General features: G+C 39.6%; 1 protein-coding gene across 3 annotated transcripts in view; it reads left to right on the top strand.

Moving 5' to 3' along the window:
* Window positions 1–23,950, top strand: part of necab2 (N-terminal EF-hand calcium binding protein 2) — a 95,356-nt gene that overhangs the window by 35,902 nt on the left and 35,504 nt on the right. For all 3 annotated transcript variants that reach the window (XR_013212195.1, XM_077248850.1, XM_077248851.1), the window contains exons 3-5: window positions 4,511–4,619; window positions 9,685–9,710; window positions 10,020–10,117. Coding sequence is in view for 2 of the 3 variants with exons in the window: in XM_077248850.1 (XP_077104965.1) it covers window positions 4,511–4,619; window positions 9,685–9,710; window positions 10,020–10,117 (233 nt within the window). In the remaining variant the exon portion in view is untranslated. The remainder of the gene's footprint in view (window positions 1–4,510; window positions 4,620–9,684; window positions 9,711–10,019; window positions 10,118–23,950) is intronic.

Genomic DNA, 23,950 nt, shown 5'->3' with positions numbered 1-23,950 from the left:
GGTACACTATGCAGAATTTTTCTTTTACTGTTTGTAAACACAACATTCAGACTCGGCCCCTCCTCGTGGGTGGAACACCAGCCAAAATAATAAATAATTATGTGTTATCGTTAAAACATAACAGTGCCTAGTAATCTGTCGAGTTGCAGATAGCAGTCAATAAAGCAATAGCAACACAAGCAAATTAATTTGAGTCCCCTCTCACATGCGCTGCGAGCCGTAATCCGCTGGAGCGACACACGAACTAACCAAAGGCTACAGCCCAGCTCATGAGCACAGCAACTCAAGCAGAAAATAAGAAAATAGACTTTATTTTTAAAGGGATGGTTCACTCAAAAATGAAAATGATGTCATTAATTACTTACACTCATGTTGTTCCAAACCCGTAAGACTTTCGTTCATCTTCGGAACACAAATGAAGATCTTTTTTATTAAATCTGAGAGATTTGTGTCCCTGCATTGACAGCTAATCAACTGACGCTTTAATGCTTCAAAAAGTACATAAAGAGATCGTAAAACTAATCCTTATTAATTTAGCGGTTTAGTCTAAATTTTCTAGTTTGGTCCAAATTAGTCCGAAGACATGATCACTTTATACGATGAACAGATTTAATTTAGGCTTTTATACACATTAACATTAATCAACTCACACATCAGTTACGCTAAACGGAAGCTCAAGCATGATTGCTTGATGTGTGAGAACCAACGAGGTTCATTCTCGTGTTACGCAGCAAGTTTGAGCTTCCGCAAGAACCAATAAGGTTTGTTCTCGCACGTTAATAATGTACGGTTGAACTTCTGTTTGTGTTCGCTGATCAATGTTTATATGTGAATAAAAGCCTAAATTAAATTTGTGAATCATTTAAAGTATTCGTGTCTCTACAGAAAAGTTGAAATAAATGGCTCAATTCATATGGATTAGTTTTATGATCTCTTTATGAATTTTTTGAAGCGTCAAAGTGTTAGTTGTGTAATTGTCAATGGAGGAACAGAAAGCTCTCAGATTTAATCAAAAAGAACTTCATTTGTTTTCCGAAGATGAACGAAAGTCTTACGGGTTTGGAATGACATGAGGGTGAGTAAATGATGACAGATTTTTTATTTTTGGGTGAAAGAACCCTTTTTAAAATGTTACTATACTTAACTCTGCATAGTGCACTTTTAAATAAAACATTGATAATAAGGAATGTTTCTTGAGCACCAAATCAGCATATTAGAATTATTTAATTTTTTTCTGAAGACTGCTAAAATAGAAAACAGTTTCAAAATGTAATCATATTTCACAATATTACTCCTTTTTTTTTATTGCAATAATTGCAGCCTTGGTGAACATAAGAGACTTCTTACTCTCCCCAAACTTTTAAATGGTAGTGTATATGTACAGTATTCATTTCTAGTACTTGCAAGGCAGTAAAAGAGTATTGTTAAAGTTTCAAATAAGCTTAGGTTTTTAAGCTTTGGTTCTGTGTAAATGAAAAGCTGCCGTTGTCATGACACTCTTACTGTGTCAAATGAGACTTTGCACTTTTAAATCCCACTGAAAGGCCATTCACATTATCTGGAAAGATAAACCATTTCTGTCCATCAAGCAGCATTACAGTAGCCCACCTGCAGTTTAGGTGAGGGCAGCAAATTATGAGATAATTGCACAGCAGGACTGTTCACTCTCTTAAATAGCTCTGCAAGAAAATACAATCTTTCTTTCTAACCAGCATCATGCAAACAATGATCATCGACATGAAATGCTAGTTGTATAGGATTACTTTGTCAACCCAACCCAGTGCAGAAAGGTTTTTTGACTCATTAAAATCTATTACAGGCATAATGTTACTGTTATGCATCAGCTGTCATCAGACCACAATGGTGAACATAGAAACTGGGGAAGTATGTCTGTTTCCTGAGCTTGCACTTCTTCCAGAGGAAAAAATAAGAAAAGTGGGTCACTGCCTAATTATGGGCTGGGTTCCCCGTGCTCCTCAGCCTTGCATAAAGATTGGGGAAAGACAGAGACACACTCCATGGAAGAGCTATGGTTCACTGAAAGATCTGCTTTTGATTTTGCTTCACTTCCGCCTTCACTTTCTAACTGTGAGTGACAGAAAGAATGAGAACATTATGGAGGTAGAGAAAGAAAAAACACGAAGGTAAAGAGACAGTAAAGTGCAGAATGGTTAAAGGTCATGTGTTTTGCTGTGTGTTGTAGTTGTTCAAATAGAACTGCATTGACAAGCCAGGACTGGTTCCTATTTCCAGTAAAAGCTTTTGGATTTTGAATCTACAATCCAATAGTTTCTTTGGAAACAGTAATTGGCTGCACCTACTTTCATATTGTATTTCAGCTTCAGTTTGTCCAATGAGTGCAGTTCTTTCTTCAAGGACAAATCCAGGGTGATGAATATTTAATTTCAGCCAGCATTGACTGCATTTGAGACTCCTATTTGTAAACCCCCCCCCCCCCCCAACACCCTTCACCACCCTTTTCTCGACCCTTCCCCTCAGAGAAAGTCAATACAATATATTCTTCTAGTAGCCTTCTGTCTGTCTTTACTAGTGATGCTTTAAAAAAAATTCATACACATCTCTACAGTTAGTCAGTTACCATGACGATCTTTATATATTTAAGTCAGTAAGAATTTATAACATAAGAAATTAATAAGGGACACATTAAATTGATCAAACGTGTCTGTAAAAAATTCTATTTAAATTAAATTGTTCTTTGGAACGCCGAATTTATCGTATTTATTAAAAATGTATCATGGTTTCCACAACCACAACTATTATCAACGTTGATAATAGGAAGAATTGTTTCTTGAGCAGCAAATCAGCATATTACAATGATTTCCGAAGGATCATGTGACACTGAAGGCTAGAGTAATGATGCTGAAAATTCATCTTTTCAATCACAGGAATACAATTAGATTTTAAAATATATTAAAATAGAAAAGTTATTTTAAATTGCAATAATATTTCATAATATTACTGTTTTACTGTATTTTTGATCAAATAAATGCCATGGTAAAGCATAAGAGATTTCTTTCAAAAACATTAAATCTTACCAACCCCAAACTTTTGAACGGTAGTGTGTGTATATACACTATATGGACAAAAGAATTGGGATGCACCTCTTAATTACTGTATTCAGGTGTTTCAATCAGACTCATTGACAAAGATGTATAAAATCAAGCACCTAGCCATGCAGTCTGTAAAAAAATGAGTCGCTCTGGAGAGCTCAGTGAATGCAAGCAAGGTAGCTACTGTGATAGAATGCAACTTTTGCAATTAGTCAGTTGGTGAAATTTCATCCCTGCTAGATATTCCTCGCTCAACTGTAAGTGGTATTATTTGAAAGTGGAAGCGTTTAGGAACAGCAGAAACTCGGCCACTAAGCAGAAGACCACATAAAGTCATAGCGCACTGAGCGCAGGGTCACCAAGTGTGTTATGGTCACCAACACTCTGCTTATTCTTTAGCTGAAGAGTTTCAGACTTCCACTCGCATTGAAATCAGAAATCAAAAACTGTGCGGCGGGAGCTTCATGGAATGGGTTTCCTTGGCTGAGACATCACACTTCTCTGTTTGGCAGTTTGATGGGCGAGTCTGGGTTTGGCAGATGCCAAGAGAACTTTACGTGCCTGACTACATTGTGCCAAACTGTAAAGTTTGGTGGAGGAGGGATAATGGTATGGAGCTGTTTTTTAGGGGTCTCTTACTTCCAGTAAAGGGAAATCTTAATGCTTCAGCATACCAAGACATTTTGGACAAGGCTATATTTCCAGCTTTGTTGGAACAGTTTAGCAGTTTGTTTTTTAGAATGCAATGTCATTACAGTCCCTGTTGGTGTAATGGTCAGGAGTTCCAATACTTTTGTCCATATAGTGTATATGTATGTACAGTATTTATCAGAAATTGAATAACCAAATACAATATGTTCTGAGTAGTAAAAATCACTTATAATTACTTACAATTATGTATCAAGTTCTGCATAAAGAATGGCACACTAGGCTTACTTATCTTGATGTGCGTCTATAGAGAACATAAGCATTCATCTGCAAAAAGTGACAAATAGCTATAAAGAAATTGTGCAAAAAACCCTTAGGTGGAGATGGTTTGGGCATGTATCATGTTAATTAACTGTGGGCTCTCATTTCCTCATTTAGAACATTATTAACATAAGAACGAGGGTTAAGAAAAAATTAATGTGTGTACTACACACTTAAATCCATGAATTTTGTGTGAGAGCATTTCCTTTGCCTACTATTAATAAGAATGTTTTGTTCACATGTTAGTGAATGAGACGCATATGAGTGTATGGATCTCATATATAGGTGTAATTTGATTTTAGATATTAAAAAATATTCTGATTGTACTTGTGATGCTGTGCCTAACAGCAGCCTGTTCTACCTGTTAAGATGTAGTTACAAAAATACCCATGGTGCTGATATACTGTTCTGTCTGGTGTGTTAAAAATGAATGAGACGTGCAGCTAAAATCTCTTGTCTTCCCCCTGCAGATGATGGCAAGCTCTCTCTTGATGAGTTCCAGGCTTTCTTCTCTGATGGCACTCTGAATGAAGAGGAGTTGGAAAAACTGTTTCACACCATTGACTCTGATAACACCAGGTGATTCCAGAGACACACAACTCTCAACACACATTCAGTGAACAGATCTCAGTCACAATAGAAGACAATAGAGGGGCAATAAGAATAGGAAACAATACGACATTGGTTACCTTTTGAGGGAAAAATCCAGAATGACAAAAAATGAATGGATCTTTGTTTGTCAGTTCATTTCATTTTGTGTGTGCACATCCCGTTCAAGTTTTTATTTGTTCTAGTACACAAATAAAAGCTATATTTAGCATTGTCTTAATAGTTCACAACATAAAGTATTATACATTCGTCTACATGAGAATCTTGTCAGTGGCGGTGCATAGTTGAGGTGACATTCACCTTGAGCACAAGCTTTACCTCATGCAAGCTACCTTGCAAAACACTGTAATTGTTTCATCAGTTTTGGCCCTGTGGACTTTCATAAAATAAATTCTAACCTTCACACTTTCAGTAGTTTATTGAACTAGTCTGCTTTTCTCTCCTTTGTCTTGCTGAGGCTAATTCAAATAACCAGCTTTTAATGTATCTTAAAGCAATAGTTCACCCAAAAATGTTACTTGTCGAGGGTAGCAGAAGGGTGAGCCCATGAACCGACATATGATGTAGGCGTAGCGTAACCTTAGGTCAGAATAAACGCCTCTCGCGAAAACCACATTACTTTCTCGTGAACGCGCGTACAGCCGTTGCCGAAAGCCAGTGATTATAGTTTTTATTATTAATTTTTGAGTTAACTATTCGTTTAAAGTAATCAATAAATTCATATTTTCACACATTTAGCAAAAATACAACTTGTCTGGAAATTACACAAATAAATGTGGCTGGCAAAAAAATTGTTAATGGTAATAATTTTATAATGGATTTTTAACATTTTAAAATTAAAAGTCTGGTTCTATGTAATAAAATTCACTCACTGGGACAAAATTATCCGTATTTGGAGAAACTGCTGTACAATCTTTGGTTGTAGGGTAGATATCTTCCATGTACCATGATCGTCAAATCTTGTGTCCAAATTTAACCTCATATTATAGTTAATGGGTTCTCAGGAACCAGGCAGAAAAATGAGACAGATTTCATTTTGATGGACATAATGATGGTTAATAGACAGCAAGAAAAGGGGAAAACCCTTAGATCCTTCAGAACAGCTTGCTTCTGTGGGCACCAACATTGCTTTACTCTCTCTCTCTCTCTCTCTCTCTCTCTCTCTCTCTCTCTCTCTCTCTCTCTCTGTCTCTCTCAAAGTTTTGTGTTTGGAAAGTGTCTTTCTGTCATTGTGAGTGCGTCTGTCTCATCTAAAGCGATCTGCTGCTATTTCTCTCTCTCTTTCTGTTTTCTCCGTCTCACACACCATATTTCTCAGTGTTTGTGTGTATAAGTGTGTGAGCTGGTCTCTGGAGGCAGAGCAGCTCCAGTGAGTGTGTGTGTGTGTGTGTTTGTGTGTGGGTGTGGGTGTGTGTTGTGTGTGTGTGTGTGTGTGTGTGTGTGTGTGTGTGTGTGTGTGTGTGTGTGTGTGTGTGTGTGTGTGTGTGTGTGTGTGTGTGTGTGTGTGTGTGTTGTCTTTAATCAGATTTCAGAATGAATTATATAAAAAATGAGGAGAAGTCTGCAGCTCCTGGGATGCGTTTGCTGCTCTCAGGTCCAACACAGCCTTCTCTCTAAATAATGAACCACCAGAGCTCATAAGGATTGGTGCAGAGAAGGGGATGGACTCGGAGACAAGAGGGCTAGATCACGAGATGGGGGAGGGTTAGGAAAGACACTGGGGTGGGGGTTGCTGAGAGAGACTGAGGTGGATGAAGCTCAAATGGAAGAAAGAAAATTGAGAGTGTAATGCATGTCGCCTTTTTGAGCTTGTTTCTCATTTACACTCATGTTGTAGATTTGAAATGAAACATGCGTCCTTTTGCATCTTTTGTCCTCCATTCACCTAAATATAAAATCAGATATTCATCATTTACATTTACAGTGCTCTAACCATGAACAACTGTGGAAATTTTTGTCCTAACTAGATGAGACCATTACTAATGACAGGAAATTTTGTTATTTGTGTTGAGTCATGGTTAGCTCCTCCCATTATGAAATCTCATTTGTCAAAAAAGTCAATGCCAATGTCTATTTGAAAATAATTTTACTTCTTTAATTTCACACATTTACATATTTTCAGCAAGGAACAAATCAAGAATTGTATTGATTGAGGATCATTTGGATTGTGAAAAGTGGGCATTACATACCAGAATAGAGCTGGACTGAATGCAAGTTTGCTAAACCAGTGCTTTAATAGCTATTGGTTAACATGATTTAATAGCCTTGGCAGCCTAAGTGGCGTCAGGAAAGTCATTTAAGGGGAAGAACCAGTTATTATATTTTGATTAAATATTAAAAAGATATATATATATATATATATATATATATATATATATATATATATATATATAATATATATATAGATAGATAGATAGATATATATATAGATATATATTAGGGCTGGGTATTGACGCAAATTTCACAATTCGATTCGATTTCGATTCACAAGCTTGCAATTCGATTCGATTTCAATTCCGATTCAATTCAATATTGATTATTTTGGATATCAGGTACAATACATGGCAAATTTTCTCAAGGAAAACCAATCTCTTAACCAATGCTATAAACTATGGGAGTCAGTTGTATCATTAAATTCTTTCATTAACCTACTATAATATTGAAGGTAAAAAATTACTGATTTGTATACAAACACTTAAATTACACTTTTATTTATTTTTCTAATAATAATGTTAGATGAAATATAAACATTTAAATGGTGGCTGTCATAAAAACTTGCCAGATTTACTCAAACATGCATTAAATATTGAAGAACATAAAAAAATTATAATGAATATGTAATATGGTGCATATATTTAGCAAAATGCTCCTCTCTAGAGTTAATTTTTCTAGCAGAATAACGAGTTCATGCTCACTGGATATGGTTTTTCTGAGGTAAATGTGACGTTACATGACATTGTTTGCAAGATGTTTCACTGACGTCTTTCCACGGTTAAAACACTGATTGAGCGATTCCATGTGACAATAAGGATTTCGATAAGTTATACTCTATCTTTTAACACACTTTCAGATGCTCATTCTTGTTTATTTCACGCTTTAACTGGAATTATTAAGGCGGAAGAGAAGATCATGTGCTTCTCTTGAGCTGAGCTGCGCCAGAGCGATCTCACGCCACAGCGCCAAAACGGTTATGTTTTTGAATTTCGTTAGAAAACGGACGTAATTTTAAATCTGAGACTTTGTTTCATATCAATAGTAACAAATCACAAAGATTGTTGCATTTATTGGATGGGATGCGCGCTACAATGTTTCATTCATTCGTCAACTGAAAACAGGATTACTAGCCTAATCGATTCTTGGGATTTAAGAATCGATATCGGTTCGTAAAAATGAGAATCGATTAAAATCGAGAAATCGATATTTTTTACCCAGCCCTAATATATATCATTAACACTTAGATCTGGAACATGCATTAGTAAAGGAAATAGGCTCAATTTCATGTTGACTCCATCCATCCATCCATCCATCAACATACTGGACAGAAAATAATAACACTAATGAAGATGATCACTATCAATCAAGATGATGTAGCTTATCTAGCACAGTGCTAATGTCTATGAAGTAGACAGCCCACTAACAGAGAATAAGACTCATAATGTTCACTTTGTATTATACAAAGCAGAGTCTTCTCATCTCTTCTGTCCTCTGCTGATTTAGACATACTCTTATGATCACACAGCAGCAGGATACAGTTGTCAGTCCTATTTGAGTCTTAATACGGTTGTGTTGTTCAAACACAGATCGGGTATTTGTAGGAGAAACGCTCTTCGATGAACAAATGTGTGTCTACCGTGTACTGCAGGTTTTTGTGTGTGGTTTCTGTAACTTACAGCGAGATATGAGCTGTGTGTTATCTAAAGTTTTCAGATCCAATCACTGTCCACCTCTCCAAAGGAGCTGCTTCCATATCAGTTTTGTATTCTACACATGAGCCTCAAATGCTGTTATTTAATGAAGATTTGACTGATTAACTGGTGGCTCGATTGGACTCTTGTCATGTTAAAAGTAATAAGACTTTTCAGTTTTATGGATGTCGCCATTTTTTATATTACTTTGGTCACTGTCGCTATGATTAATGGTAAGAGAATACGGGCTTGACTCCCGTTGCACGTTCATACAGACAGTATTAAATTAATTTGTTTGTGATCAGGACATTTTGAGGCACCAATAAATGAGGTTGTCATCCCAAAAACTGACAGGGGGAACGTAGCCTGTTTGACAGGCAAGGCGTCGAGAGCGAGAAGATTGTTTGCCATGCTAACTCTCAGTGCCCACCCTACACTTGTAAATGTCATACTCTATATCTTTTTTTATGCATCCTTATACAAGTGAGGGAAATTATAAAGAATTGAGCGATTAAAAGTGTAAGAGCATCCTAAGATATGGGATGAATCCCCGAAATGGCAACAGAAATCAGTAAAAGAATGGTTTTCTGTAGCTTATTTCTCTCAATCTAATATGTTTCTCCTTTTCTTTTGCCAGTATGAGTAGTTTGTGTAGCATTGTATATCACAGCAGAATAATTTTTATATGAATCAAAAAATTCAGTCAGTTAAATAATTTTAAAATGTTAGATACTTAACCTCATTTGATTGTTTTTTTGTTTGTTTTGTTTTTTATTTAGAACTTGAATGATGCTAACTATATAATATAACTATATTATATTTTGTATAACACTTGAGTTATATATTCAATATATGCATCTGTCCATTCATCAGTTCATAAATTATTGTGTTGAAGCTGGTAACTTTAAGGTCTGCTGAGGATCTTGTTTAAAAAAAACTTGTTTATTTTTTGTATTGTACTGAGGATCCATGTAAATAGATAGATAGTTTAGTGAGTTTTGCCCACTTTTGTAGGACATAATATAATGTGTGATTTATGCTGGATTTTTCCCTCTGTTTCTTATCCCGTTCCTTTCCTCCCTCTTCTGTTCTGTCTTTCTGTATGCTACCCATTTCCTGTGATGTGTTAGTAATGTCGACACCAAGGAACTATGTGGTGAGTATCAAAAAAATAAACTGTCAGTTTGTGTTAGTGACAAAAAATTGAATATGCTTTGCAAACAAGCATTTTTATTTGAATACAGTTGTGTAGTATATTTACTGATTAACTATATATGGCAATATATACCGAGCAATATTAGTCTAGTTATTCAACCTAGTGTCAGTTACAACATAAGTCAATGGGCTGTGCACAATTTCTGTTTTGTAATATTTTGGGCAATTTTTTTTTGCTTCCATGTTTTCGTTCTCCCATGGAGAAAATATTTCATAATTCAGTTCTGCCTCATCTCTCTCTGTTCATCAGACTACTTTGCCAACCACATGGGAGATTATGAAGGTGTGCTGGCCTCCCTAGAGACACTCAACCTGGCGATTCTCAAAGCCATGGACTTCACCAAGAAGGTTAGTAATGTGCCAAAAACTCACCAAAGTGTGTCTCTGCTTCAGTGTATCTCTCTTTCTACGTTTTTGTCAATACATGGTCCAAAAACATACATTCAGATTTTTGAAAACCATTGCTGGTTTAAACCACTAACCATTGCTGGTTTAGCTCTTCTCCTAAATCATAGCTTGTGTCAGATGTGTCTTTGGGGGTCTTTAAAGGGAAAACCATCTCCTATAAGAATACTACTGTAAATCCCTCCTCAGATGAGGAATAGATTTCGAGTGAGGAGTGTGAGCATGTTAATGCAGTCTCTCCTACTTGTCTAAATATAACCTCTCGTTTCAAAGCTTGGCTTGCATATTCTGTTTGTGGTTTTCTTCTCATTAGCAAGCTGGTGCTCAGTTAGACAGGGCTGCAGATTACTGAGCTGTGGCCTTCACAAATATGTGCCTCTCTCTTCCTTTCCGTTTCTAACCGAGTGTGTAATCTGATTTATAGAAGAGATTAAAACCCAGTCTCTCTCTGTTTTTTTTCACTCTCTGAGTGTATTCCTCCCTCCTCCTTGTATTTTACACTTCCCACCGGCACGCTGGAGAATGTAATTGATGTTACTAAGGTCCTTGTTAATACTGCAGGTTAGAGTTCTTAAATACCTGGATGAGTGATAGTCTGTCCCAAATCTGTCCCAATACAAACTGAGTTTACTCTTTAAAAATGTATGGCCCGTTTGGGGTACAGTTATTAGTGTCTGTTTCGTCTGTGTGCGTGCGTGTAAGCTTTACAGCGATGGATTCTGGGATCCAAGACACTCTTAAACACTTGTGTTTTAATGTGGCTGGCTGATTGCAAACAAACCTTCATTGATTTCACAAAGCAAATTATTACACCCTATGATTGTTTACTACCCCTACATTTGCATTTTTGTTCTCAAAAGGTGATTTCTTACCAAAGCCACTCACAATTACACAATTTTCTCTTTGAATTCTCCTTTCTTTTGCAAACGCAGCAATGCTCTGCTTGTATTTTTGCATCTTCAGGCATAAGATTCTTACCTGAGCATAATGTAAAGCTTTTAGACTGTGTAGATGTATGTTGATGGGGATGCAAAGGATCGGAAAATAACAAAGGAAAAAATTACTCGCTGTATTTTTACACCTTTCAAAGTTACTGTGTTTGAGATATTATTTTAATCTGTTTAATGCAATTCCGAATTTTTACGGTTTCATTCTTTCTAAAAACGTGTTGGAGATTATGAGATTAATCTATTATTCTATTGACAGCCTTAGTTTTTAATGGTAAGAAATAAAACATATTTTAGTGAGTAGTTAAACAATACACAGAATTTTCATGACTCTCACAAAATTGTCATGTTCTGTCTGAGTTTTCGTTCATTTGTTACCATGGTTTCTAATTAGTTTTGCACCCGTTCCTTGTTATGTTTATTATTCTTTGTGTCTTGGGCCATTTACATGACACCATTTGTTTTCTAAATACTGAAAACTGTTTATGCGTTTTGGCCATTCATTTAGTTTTAGTTTCGGAGTTTTGGGGGCCTGAATACAGAATACCGCGTCACGCACCGTCTCTAGATTAATGCTACACAGCCCGTGACAATATTAACTTAATACAAATGATATATATAATTTTATTTAATCAAGTATTTTTGGCTCTAGTACAACTATATATATATAACGTTTTGTTTAATCAGTACTTTTGGCTTTAGTTCAAAAACAATATAAATGATTTATATTTTTTTATTTTAGAAACATGTTGTCTTTTAATAATATCACATTTAATAATGTTTTTCTTACACAGTTAAAATGTATCTTTCTACATTAATATATATCTGTTATTACATTTTAGGGATAATTTTTGAGGGGTCTTCGGCATCAAAAGGTTAGAAAATCATCATTGTATATAAAGTAAAATGAGAGAAAGAGGATGTTTTTTAATATGCAAGGCTGTTGTCTTTTTGTTTAATAAGAAAGACAAACATACGGTAGCAAGAAGCACAAGTTGCATGTTACAAACTAATATACTGTACGTAATTCTGTCATGACAACCCTCAGGATATTGGTATGCTAATAGAGATTGGCATGGTAATGCATATGGCAATGTTAATGTATTTGGTCTTGACGGAATCGATCTGCTACGCTGTTGCTGCTGCAATGCAAGTACCGAGACTTCTACTGCCAATTAATTTACATGCATTGCTGTGAGCATGTAAGACATGCTGCTGCTGCACATGTAAGACATTAAATAACCCCGTAGCAGATCTATACAGGTGGAGCTGGGGAAGGTGGAGGGTTTCTGGAGCGCGCGCAGACTGCTAACAGCAGCACTAGGCCTACTGGTATTTGTTTGAATGATGAGCCGGAGCTCAATTGCCGCTGATGCAACAACCAATCAGCTGTGCAATGTAGATAATTACATGACCGCTACTAAATGAGTTAGACCTATCAGCCTGCGCCATCTAGAGTTTCATGACAGAACTAGGTAATCAATAAGGTGACAGTAGAAACACTCAAACAAAAACAACAAAGCAGCTCTTCATAAGGCCTGTAAATGTTTTCCTTGTTGCACTGGATGTTTTGAATGTGTGTATTTGAGTCAATGAGATGGAGACAGTCTAAGTGAGACAGACATTGTCATCGCAGTAGTAGTGGTAATGTGAAATATACCTGATGCTGTGCAAAGTTTTAGTGTAACAGCAACTATCACCTAATACCACACCAAACCACAGGCTGCCTCTCCTGCAATGAAGATGGCATTGTTGCAGAATATATTGGGACTGAGTAATCCTAGGAGATCAATATGTTAAAGATCTAGGAATGTTGGCTTTTAACAGCTGCTCACAATTAAGTAATATCTCACACTTAACATGAATTCATTTACATTCAGACAAAACGTGATCAGTTAGTTTGTGTACTTTTTATCTGCCAACAAGAATAGTAGCATCAAGCTTTGTCTGCTGCCTGCCAAGTAAAGCATGGACAGGAACACAGTATGTGAGTGGACTGGAGTGACAGCAGCTTTCTGAAATTTTTTTTATCTGTATTTTTTTTTTTAAATCTCTCTCTCTACATTACTAGACATGAACCTTTGACATTACACTGAGTAACATGGGCTTCAGCTTTTGTTTATCCACTTTCTTCTCCATTACTGCCACGTCTCTGGAGATTCAAACCCTTCCACTTGCTGAGTAGCAAAGCCATGATGTCTGTCTGATGGCGAATAACCAGATGTCCTTAAATCAAAGAGATGTTTGCCACAGACACTGATATTGATAAGTGTTGTGTTGAGTCCTCTCACACCTCTTCATTACTCAAAATATAGTGCGCTGTTCTCTGGAAAAGGTTAAAGGCTGCTGCTAATTATTAATGTAAATGTGTTTTTTCATACAGCCCATGAAATATTCATGTTCTTGCACACCAGGCATCAATTTGCACTGTAGCTTATGTGCAGTTTAAGTTGTGTGATCATGTGTATGGAGGGACACGCTTCTAGTGTAACAATGGTGGAATTAAATCTGCCTCATTTCCCAGATGTGTATACTGTGTTAAAGTGCCGTGTATAGACTAGATAATTCTTTTTACGGTCTCTAATAGGATCAGATGCTTTAAATATGCCATGGTGAATTTATCTGAGGTGTAGCCATTGCGGTAAAATCTTTTAAAGATTATAGAGAACAATTTTCCCCCTATTCGCTCAAAGCATTCTGGAATGAACAATATTGCCCTTTTATCAACAATACAGTACAGTCAGGCTATTTTTATGTTAATGTAAATATACAATAACCAATATGCAGAACCAATTTTAAATTATTCTGATTTTCATACATTAAGTAGAACTGTAGAAAAAAATCTGTGGAAAAAAGAAATGTTTAAATGTAAAAATATTATTTTTACTATTACTATTTACTATTATTTGTATTATGGTTCGCTCCATACTAGCAGAGATCAACGGATATTGTCTTTTTATTAACAATACCGATAGAAGTTATTTGCTTGATAACTGGGAATGCTTGAAGAATGAAAGATTCCTTCTCCGTTTCTGCTCTCTACCTTGCTTCTCATTAAGTCTCTCAACTGCAATTGCTGACATCCCACTGAACAAATGAGCTCAGTATAAGAACACTGATGTCAGAAAAGAGGACAGCTCTCTCCTACTATCTCAACCTGTCAGAGCGAGAGAGCAAAGGAAGTAGATCAGAGCCACTGAGTGAGACGAAAACACTCGCACACACTGTCAGCGGGCTCATGTTATCTGTACATGCAACTGCTTTGTCGTTCGAACATCATCTTGACGTTACCGGCTTGCCGCTTGTCCTCCGCATATTTTTGGGTGAATGGAACAAATCTAAAGCACAATGTTTTGGGGAGCGTACAAAAGATACATCTGCATCTTAATATCAGCTACAGATCACCGATCACACATATAGCCTGCCAGATGGTCTAAATTACATAGTTTCCTAGTGTGCGCTTTCTCACAAGTCAAAAAATGAAAAAAAGTGAAGAGATCAAGCAAGCCAGAATAATATGAAGTGCCATACTTAACCAAATCCTATCATGCAAATAAACGACAAAAATAACGGCGGTTGTTTTTCAATAAAGCGTGCAAGGGTCATCATCACCCCTGCCATAGCATGCTAAATTTGAACACATCAAGAACATGTTTTTAATTGGCCGGTTAGCAACTGGAAGTGGCTAAAGCAGGATGCCATTGGAGGGAAGATGATGGGTACAAAAGAAAAGCAAGAATTCATATTCATTAAACACATGTCATCTTTCCTTTGCCTGTCCTGCACACACAATTTTAATGAGCTCCTCTCATTAGCTGCTTCTTGGTTAAAGCGCTTGGACTTTGCCCAGAAGTCTTCAAATAGGGAGTGTTTACTCTTCAATGCACTCCCTGTAGTTTGTTTCTTTTCTTTCTATTTGAGGATAATATTTTGTTTTTGCAGTTTAAACAATGACAGAAGTTTCTCATAATTTATTATCATATCTTCTAAACGGTCTGTTCAGATTCCGTCTTTCAGCTCATTTCAGCCTACTTTTACTGACGTGCCATATGTGTGTTTTATCATGCGCTAAAGTGAGCACACTTGTCGGAGGATGAAAAAGCAGTTATTGCTGTCTGTTGTTTAAAATGTAAATGCAGGAATTCATTAGGATGCCAAGCTGGGAGCTGTCGCGTTTTGAACAGGTTGGCTGTGCTGTGCACTCGGAAGCCTTTGTTTGATGCCAGAGTTGATATTAATGAGCCTGTCACATGGCAAACAGTAATTATGCTTATTGGAAGAGATTTTGGCAGGTAGGGGGTGGACTGGGGACTGTTTTATATCAATTTTCCAGTGCTTTCTAACTTGACGGGATTAGATTGAGGATTTTGGTGGACAGTGTTCAGTTTGGTCTCTGAGGTTCAAAAATACAGTTTCCTGCCAGCTCTGATTCACTGTAAAACCCCTGCAATTCCTGTGACACTGTTTGTTAGGCAAATATTTAAGCTGAGAGCATCAGCTGGGTTTCTTATTCATTTTATCCATAGTAAAACTAATAGTCATACCATACTCTCTAAGTTTGTGAAGTGGTGATATTATTTTCTGTAGCCACAAGTCATTGTGATTCACTACTTATATTTATACACTACCGTTTAAAGTTGTGGATTTGGAAAGATTTTCTAATACTCTTGAAAGAAGTCACTTATGCTCAACAAGGCTGCATTCATTTGATATAAAGTAAAAATAGTTATGTTGTGAAATATTATTATTATTTAATTGTTTTCTATTTGAATATATTTTAAAACATAATTTATTGCTGTGATGGCAAAGCTAAATTTTCAGGATCCTATAATCCAGTCTTCAGGGTCTTGATCACATGATCTTTTAGAAATTATTCTAATGTGCTTATATTCCTTTTATCATCAATGTAGAATGAATGAATTATTTGATGAATAGAAAGTTCAAAAGAATAGCATTTATTTGAATTAAAAGTTATTCATGACTTTACTGTCCCTTTTGATAATTTTAAAGGCATCCTTGCTAAATAAAAGTTTTTTTTTTTTAAAGTTCTTTAAAAAAATCTTACTGACTCCAAACCACGTATATATGAGAATATTTTGCTATAAACATACATATATTGCCTATATATCTATAATCTATGATAACAGGTGCTTCATGCAAGTCAAAACAAAGAAAACTCTTTTTTTGGGGTCACATTCTGTCCTATACCAAAACAGCTTTGTTTATTGTTTTTCAGTTAATCCCTGAGTCTGAAATCACATACTGTCTGAGTAGGTACTACATTTGAAATAGAATGTAATACATGATTGTTAAAAAAGTGTTTAGTATGAATGTGGGTTGTATGTATGAAACTTGGACTTACTACATCCGCCACGTTATTGTCACATGACCTACCAGCGTCATGCATCATTTCACTTGCATTCATAAATCCTCTCCCGTGGGCTCATGGGATAGTAAAGTGTCCATGGAAAGCGCACTCCAGAGTCTCGGCGGAAGTGGTCATCCAGGGACTTTGCACCTAATGTATTGTTTTTCGAATATGTATTCGAACTTACTACTTGTTTGGCATAGTGTTTTTCGCATACTAGAGGTATTAGATTTTGGATGCAGCGAATCCCTGTGCCTTATTTAAATTATTTTAAGCTCTGTCAATAAATACATTCTATCATAGACTCATGCTGTGAACATCTGAGGTCCCAAATAGAGGTGAAGGACATTTCCTGAAAATAATGTTTTCTTAGCCGCAGATGGTACAGAACTTCTCTCCCCTTTCATTTCATTCTGACCTGAGGTAAGGGGGTTTGGACATTGATATAGACGTTTATTACACACCTCCTGTGTTCAGTCACTCTCCCTTGCATTCATTTGCTTTTAGTTGCAGAAATGTCACCCCGGTTAGTTCCCCTGGTTACCACTTATGGCATATCCACATACTTTTGGACTTATAGTACACTTAGGTAAAATAATATCAATAAGATCAAAGTGTTAAAGGTATGTAGCATCATGGACCTTAAATTGTCCCTATTATACTTTTTCGGATATCACCTTTCATGCAGTGTGTAATATACCTGTTTGTGAATGTAAAATGTTTTAAAGATTAAAGTGCACTATAAATGGAGCTAGTCTCCCAAAAGAAAGAACCGATTCTGAACTGCCTGAAGTGATTCGTCAGTAATTCCAACACATGTTCATGCCCGCCAGCGGTCTTCATTGACCATCCACTTTGACCCGGCCTCAAACACTATAGATGTAGCTGAGGCCTGGAAGAGTAGGTTTGTGTTGTCGAAATGTTGAGAAGTTTTCTACACTGCAAACGCAAATCCACTTTGCATGCACTTCCAAAGGATGAGGACTCGTGCTGGAGATAATACGGTAAAAACATAGTTACCGTTCGTATTACTGTGAAGTAATCATGTGTTGATGAAGCCTCTTGAGCTGATATTCAGATATGGTAATAGGCATTTCGTTTTCGACACGTGTTGTAAGTGGTAGACCAATCACAACAGACTAGGCCATCTGACCAATCAGAGCAGAGTATACTGGCGGAAAGGAGGGGTTTAGAGAGACCAAATTCTTTATTAAACCATTTCAGACACTGTGACAAAGGAGTTGATCCTGCAATGTATATTTTGAAAAAATGAAAGTGTTTATTATTTTTTTACGTTGGATGCATGTAATCCTTTTGTAGGAGACATCCAAAAAAAAATTAGGACCCTTTAAAATAGCATAATAGAGGCACTTTAAACTAGAAGTGTTTTCCAGAACATAAAGCTACTGTATACAGAGACATTTACTCCTACTATGGTGCGTTACCACTATGCTCAGAGGTAATTTAATTCAGGGCTTATTGGAATGTTACTGCTGATAATTCAGTTAGTGAGGAGGGCTTCAGTCTGCTCATACACTTGCTGTGTACTATTGTCATATACAGTGAGCTGTTTTCTGGCCTGTTAGGGGATCTAAAGGCCTAGCGCTGGGGACAGGATTAAATATACTTCCCCAAATAATAAGCAAATTCATTCTTTCCTCCTTTACATTTCTCCACAGTGTGAATGATTATTTATGAGGTGGTGAGCCTGGAATTGAGATTTTGCATGTTGCCATAATGTTATCCTTGCGCAGGCTGTGTGCTAATGAGACTGGCTCAATGTCTCAAGCTGCTGTTATGGAATTGCCTTCCAAAACAAAACTATGGTGTTGTGTAACATGAGTGGCTTTAAACTCCATTCGTTGGTAGTCATTTAATATTTACATCCCATGGTGTCGTCTGCATTTGGATAAATGACAGTTTTTGCAGCAACGACAGACATAGGATGAGAGGAGAGCAGTGGGATATACCAGTGAATCAGAATGTCACTGTTGAGTTGGATTGTTGTAGATCAGTTGAAAGGAAACGTCATCAAATTCAATCATTGTTTTTATGAAGTGCTTGGTTTATTGAATCTCCAATTCAGAAAATCCAAAAAAAACCAAAAAACATTTCAATTCATGTTTTGGAACTTCAGACATTTCACAGGAAGTTGATTTGAAATTTGATTCGGAATGGCAGGAACAACTACTTCATTAATTGCAATTCATAGTGAGGTTAGTGTTTTCAGAAAGGATCTGCTCTGCCACTTTGGTCTATGAAATGCTAAAAAATATGCAGGCATTTCAAACATGAATTATTATCATCAATTTCTGGTAATAGGCTACACCATATATGTCAGTATTATATAACATGTTTATGAGCAAGTCATACTGAAAAATGACATGTAGGCCTATTATTAAAAATGACATTTGGATCAGTAATATTAATTGTTTGAATTGAATTGAATTCTGCTCCCTTGTATTTAAAGTAAAATAATATAAATACACTAACATTCAAAAGTTCAGAAAGATTGTTTGTTGTTGTTTTAAAGAAATTAATACTTTTTCAGCAAGAAAAGAAACACACACAAATATATATATATATATATATATATATATATGTATATATATATTGTTACAAAATGTTTCAATTTCAAATAAATGCTATTCTTTTGAACATTCTATTCATCGAAGAATCCTGAAAAATGTATCATGGTTTCCACAAAGTTATTGAAAATCACAACTGTTTTCAACATTGATAATATTTTAATGATTTCTAAAGCATTATGTGACACTGAAGACTGAAGTAATGATGTTAAAAAGTTCAGCTTTGTCATCACAGGAATAAATAAATAAATAATGATAGAAAACGTCTTGGTTACGTATGTACAGGGTACAGGGAACGGAGACGTGTCGTAGGGGGAGTTCCCTGACAAATTGGGATCGCGCTAGGGAGCCAATTGCCTTCGAGAGAATTAAAAACAAGCCAATGGACATTGGCATGCAAGATTTGCATTCCGCGACCCGCCTACCAGCGCGGGTATAAAAGGCGTAAGTAAACATTGCGCAATGCTTTTCGCTGAGGAGCCGAACAGTGTCCAGTCCTCCGCGAAGGCACAGCGACATGGCGAAGGGACGAGACGTACTCAGGGAACGAGGGTTACATACGTAACCGAGACGTTCCCTTTCGTCCTGGGAACTCCGACGTGTCGTCGGGGGAGTTCCCTGACGAATTGGGATCCCTAATAAAGCGCCGTGGTGCTGGCCCCTTCTAGCGCCCGGCTAAGCTACCCTGCAGCAGTTTCTTGAAATAAGTTGCGGGAGCTAGCACGGGAATCACACTGCTGTTCCACAAGATCCGCACAGTGGATATTGGAAAACACTGGGAAAGCGTTAGCCCAAGAGAGGGGGAACGCTGCGGAAGCCCCAGCCTGACTGAGGAAGGCCAGGAATACACATATGTACTAACCCAGTGGGCTAGTGAAACATATGGCAGTCCCTGAGGTGGTCCCAATCCAAGGGAAGTGGGAGCGTACTCAACAGGGACGACGAACGAGTCCGTCAAGGGGAAGACACGGTTGAACTGCATGTGGCATGATGGGTCACAGTAGTGACCACTGGAGCACCCAGTCTTCTAACAACTCCTTACTAGAGGTAGCAGACCTTGCGCCGGGCGGTCCGCCACGCCCAGCACCGGAAGGGTGAAGGAGGAACTCACGAGGCTAACCAACGTAGGGCGCCAACGGAGCAAAGAACGCTATACCCCTGATTGAGGCGGAGTGGCGTAGCAAGCCGACACAACCTATTCCCTCGAACCGACTGGCCGTAGCCAGAACTCGGGAGGAAACAGGTTCCACACGAAGGCTATAGAACCTAGCGAACGTGTTCGGTGTCGCCCGCAGCTCTACAAATGTCTGTCAGCGAGGCGCCTTGAGCCAAAGCCCAGGAAGCGGCAACACCTCTAGTAGAGTGAGCACGCAACCTGGGAGGACAAGGCTCACCCAGAGACTCATATGCTCGGGTGATGGCATCCACTAACCAGTGGGCTAACCTCTGCTTGGAGACGGCCTTCCCCTTCTGCCGGCCTCCGTAACAGACAAAGAGCTGATCTGAGGTTCTGAAGCTTTGCGTTCTGTCAATATAAACCCGCAGGGCGCGGACGGGACAGAGAAAAGCCAGGGCTGGGTCTGCCTCCTCCTGGGGCAGCGCTTGCAGGTTCACTACCTGGTCCACGAAGGGAGTGGTAGGAACCTTGGGCACATATCCGAGCCGGGGTCTCAATACAACATGAGAAAGGCCCGGCCCAAACTCTAGGCACGATTCGTCGACCGAAAAAGCCTGCAGATCTCCGACCCTCTTGAAGAAGGCCAATGCTAACAGGAGCGCTGTCTTAATGGACAGAATATTAAGCTCTACTGTCAGCAAAGGCTCAAAGGGAGGACTTTGAAGAGCTCTAAGTACCAGACCAAGCTCCCAAGAGGGTACAGAGTGCAAAACACGAGGTAGATTTAACCTCCTGGCACCCTTGAGGAATCTGATGACCAGGTTGTGCTTCCCCAAGGACTTACCTTCTACTGCATCGTGATGCGCGGCTATTGCGGCGACATACACTTTGAGGGTGGAGGGAGACAGCCTTTGCTCCAACCCATCTTGCAGGAAGGAAAGCATGACTCCAATCGGGCAAGTTCGGGGGTCCTCCTGACGGGAGGAACACCAATCGATGAACAGATTCCACTTCAACGCATAGAGGCGCCTCGTAGAGGGGAAAAACTCGCAGGTCCAGGATCGGCTAAAACCCACCGCCTGTAAAACCCAAACCTCATCTCGGCAGGAGGGACCGGCTCGATCGCGTCCTTCGCCAGCAGGACATCGATCTCTTTCCGCAAGACAGGGGCATCCACCGACCGCACACGGGTAAAGTGGACGCCCCTGAACTTGGGAGGCCGGGCGTGCAAACTGAATTGCATAGCCGAACCGAATGGTGCGGATGAGCCATCGGGACGGACCCGGAAGCGCTAGCCAGGCTTCCAGATACCGTCCCAACGAATCCACCCGGACCACCGGTGTACCCGCGGAGGGGCAGCGAGGTGGAAGACAAGGACCCGGCTCTGGTGGCATTGTACGGACCGGGAGCGGGGTCTGGGTGTGCTTGACACCAAGAAGTTTGTTCTTCTCCGCTTCCCGCATATCCGCAAGGGTGAGCCACAGGTGGCGCTCCTGGACCACCAAGGTGTACATCGCTCGACCCAGGGAACGTGGGTGGCGAGGTCTGTCGCCGCACGCAGCTCCTGCAGCGATCCCGGGTCGAGACCACCCTCCTGCATGTCATGGAGTGCCTTGGCCTGGTGGACCTGCAGCAGCGCCATGGCATGCAGGGCGGAAGCGGCGTCTCCACACGCCATGTAGGCATCCCTGGTCAGACCAGAGGAAAACCTGCAGGCGCGGGAGGGGAGTGAAGGGGCACCCCACCAGGAGGAAGCGGTCTTAGGACACAATTGCATCGCAACCGACCGCTCTACTGGGGGGATTCCCTCGTACCCCTGCGCCGCTCCGCCGTCAAGAGTGGTGAGCAAGGAGGAGCGAGGTTGCCTACGCCTGGTCGCGAGGGGGGCCAGCCAAGACTTCCTCAGCTCCTCATGCACTTCAGGGAAGAATGGTACTGGAGCAGGCCGCGGGGCAACAGCACGGCCCGCTCCGAGACACCAATCATCCAGCCGCGAAGGTTCGGTACCCGGTGGAGGGTTCCAGACGAGCCCGACATTCGCGGCTGCCCTTTCGAGCATAGCGGCGATTTCCAGATCCGGCTCAGCCGCAGCCACCACACCCGAAGGGGGTAGACCCGCTGAGTCATCACCAGAAGATGACCGCTCTTCCGCCGATGCCGCGATCGACATCTGATCCTCAGGCGGTGCCCCAAAGGAGACAAACGGAACCGCACGAGGCGGTCCCGGAAGCCCCCCAGGAACACCCGATGGCAATGGACTACTAGAGGCGTGAGAAGCCCGTGAGGATCTTTCACCAGACGGGACGTTCTGCACGGTAACCCTCATCCGCTCACCAACAGGAATCACCGAAGTAGCCTTCTGCCAAACTGAACCGGCAGACGAACTAGATCGGGGATTCTCTGAAGGGTCTCCCCCATGTTTCAGGGTTCGCAGTCTTGAACGCAGCATCGCCAGAGTCATGTTCCCGCAATGAGAACAAGACTCATTCACAAACGCTGCCTCAGCGTGCCTTAAGCCCAAACACGAGAGGCAGTGTTTATGACCCTCTTCCTGAGGGAGAAGTCGACCGCATCCAGAAACGCACGGGTGAAACGACATCCTGAAAAGGACGCGAAACACCCGTGTTGCTCTTTTAGGCAGAAAAGAATGCTCTTTTACGTGCCGAGGCACAAAGGGACCACCGCGGCAGACACGACGGGGACACTGCAAGCCCGTGTGCTGCACTCACCAACACCAAATACCAGCCGGTAAAACAGCTCTCTTTTTTTTTAAATATATATATAGAGAGAGAAACGGCCGGCAACGGGAAGCAATAGTCACTTGAAGCGCCGTCACACCAGCAGCAGAGGATCCTTCTCGTTCCAAAGAGGACTCGTTGTTTTTTTATTTCTCGGAAACACAGCAGCTCAAAGAGACACACTGGATGGCTCCAAAGCAAAAAGCATGCGCAATGTTTACTTCCGCCTTTTATACCCGCGCTGGTAGGTGGGTCGCGGAATGCAAATCTTGCATGCCAATGTCCATTGGCTCGTTTTTAATTCTTTCGAAGGCAATTGGCTCCCTAGCATGATCCCAATTCGTCAGGGAACTCCCCCGACGACACGTCGGAGTTCCCAGGACGAAAGGGAACATTTATTTTAAGTTGTAATAATATTCCACGATATTAATGGTAATGTTTTTTACTATATTAACAACCCCAAACTTTTGAACATTATTGCACAATGCTGATGATAACTTGTTTTTATTGTTTTGTTTACAATCATTCAATAAGCAATCAGTTTAATGAATATTAAATCACTGACTGTTGGTATGTGGTCCGACATTTTAACCCTGGCAGATGCACCTCTACTCACACAGTGATATGAGGAAAGCACAGCAGAATTTATTATAAAAATACCACGATAAGATTATAATTATGTAGGCAATAAAACTAGCAAATAAAAAATCAGGAACTTGGTTTCCAGCTTCGTGTACCCTCAATTATGCTATTCGGTTCCATCCAAGAATTTTAATTTAGGTGCATCACTGATTTAAACAGTAGCACTGATTTTTGCCATGCTTCCAATATGTTCCACTATTTCCATCTCGAACACTTTCCTGTATCTGTGGTGTGAAGTGGTAATTTCAAAAGCATGTGAAGCTCCAGGCATTTTGCTAGAACTCACTTCTGTCATTTATTAGTGTCCTGAGACTCATCTATCCACTGCTAGTGTGTGAATGGCAGGCTGTGCTCATATACTCTGGCGCAGCGGTGG

The sequence above is a fragment of the Siphateles boraxobius genome, unplaced genomic scaffold (assembly GCF_051911475.1).
Source record: "Siphateles boraxobius isolate OS27281-9 unplaced genomic scaffold, OSU_SipBor_1 31, whole genome shotgun sequence".
Taxonomy (NCBI): domain Eukaryota; kingdom Metazoa; phylum Chordata; class Actinopteri; order Cypriniformes; family Leuciscidae; genus Siphateles; species Siphateles boraxobius.
The sequence above is the reverse complement of the archived record's forward strand: the minus strand, read 5'-3'. Positions and strand labels throughout refer to the sequence as shown.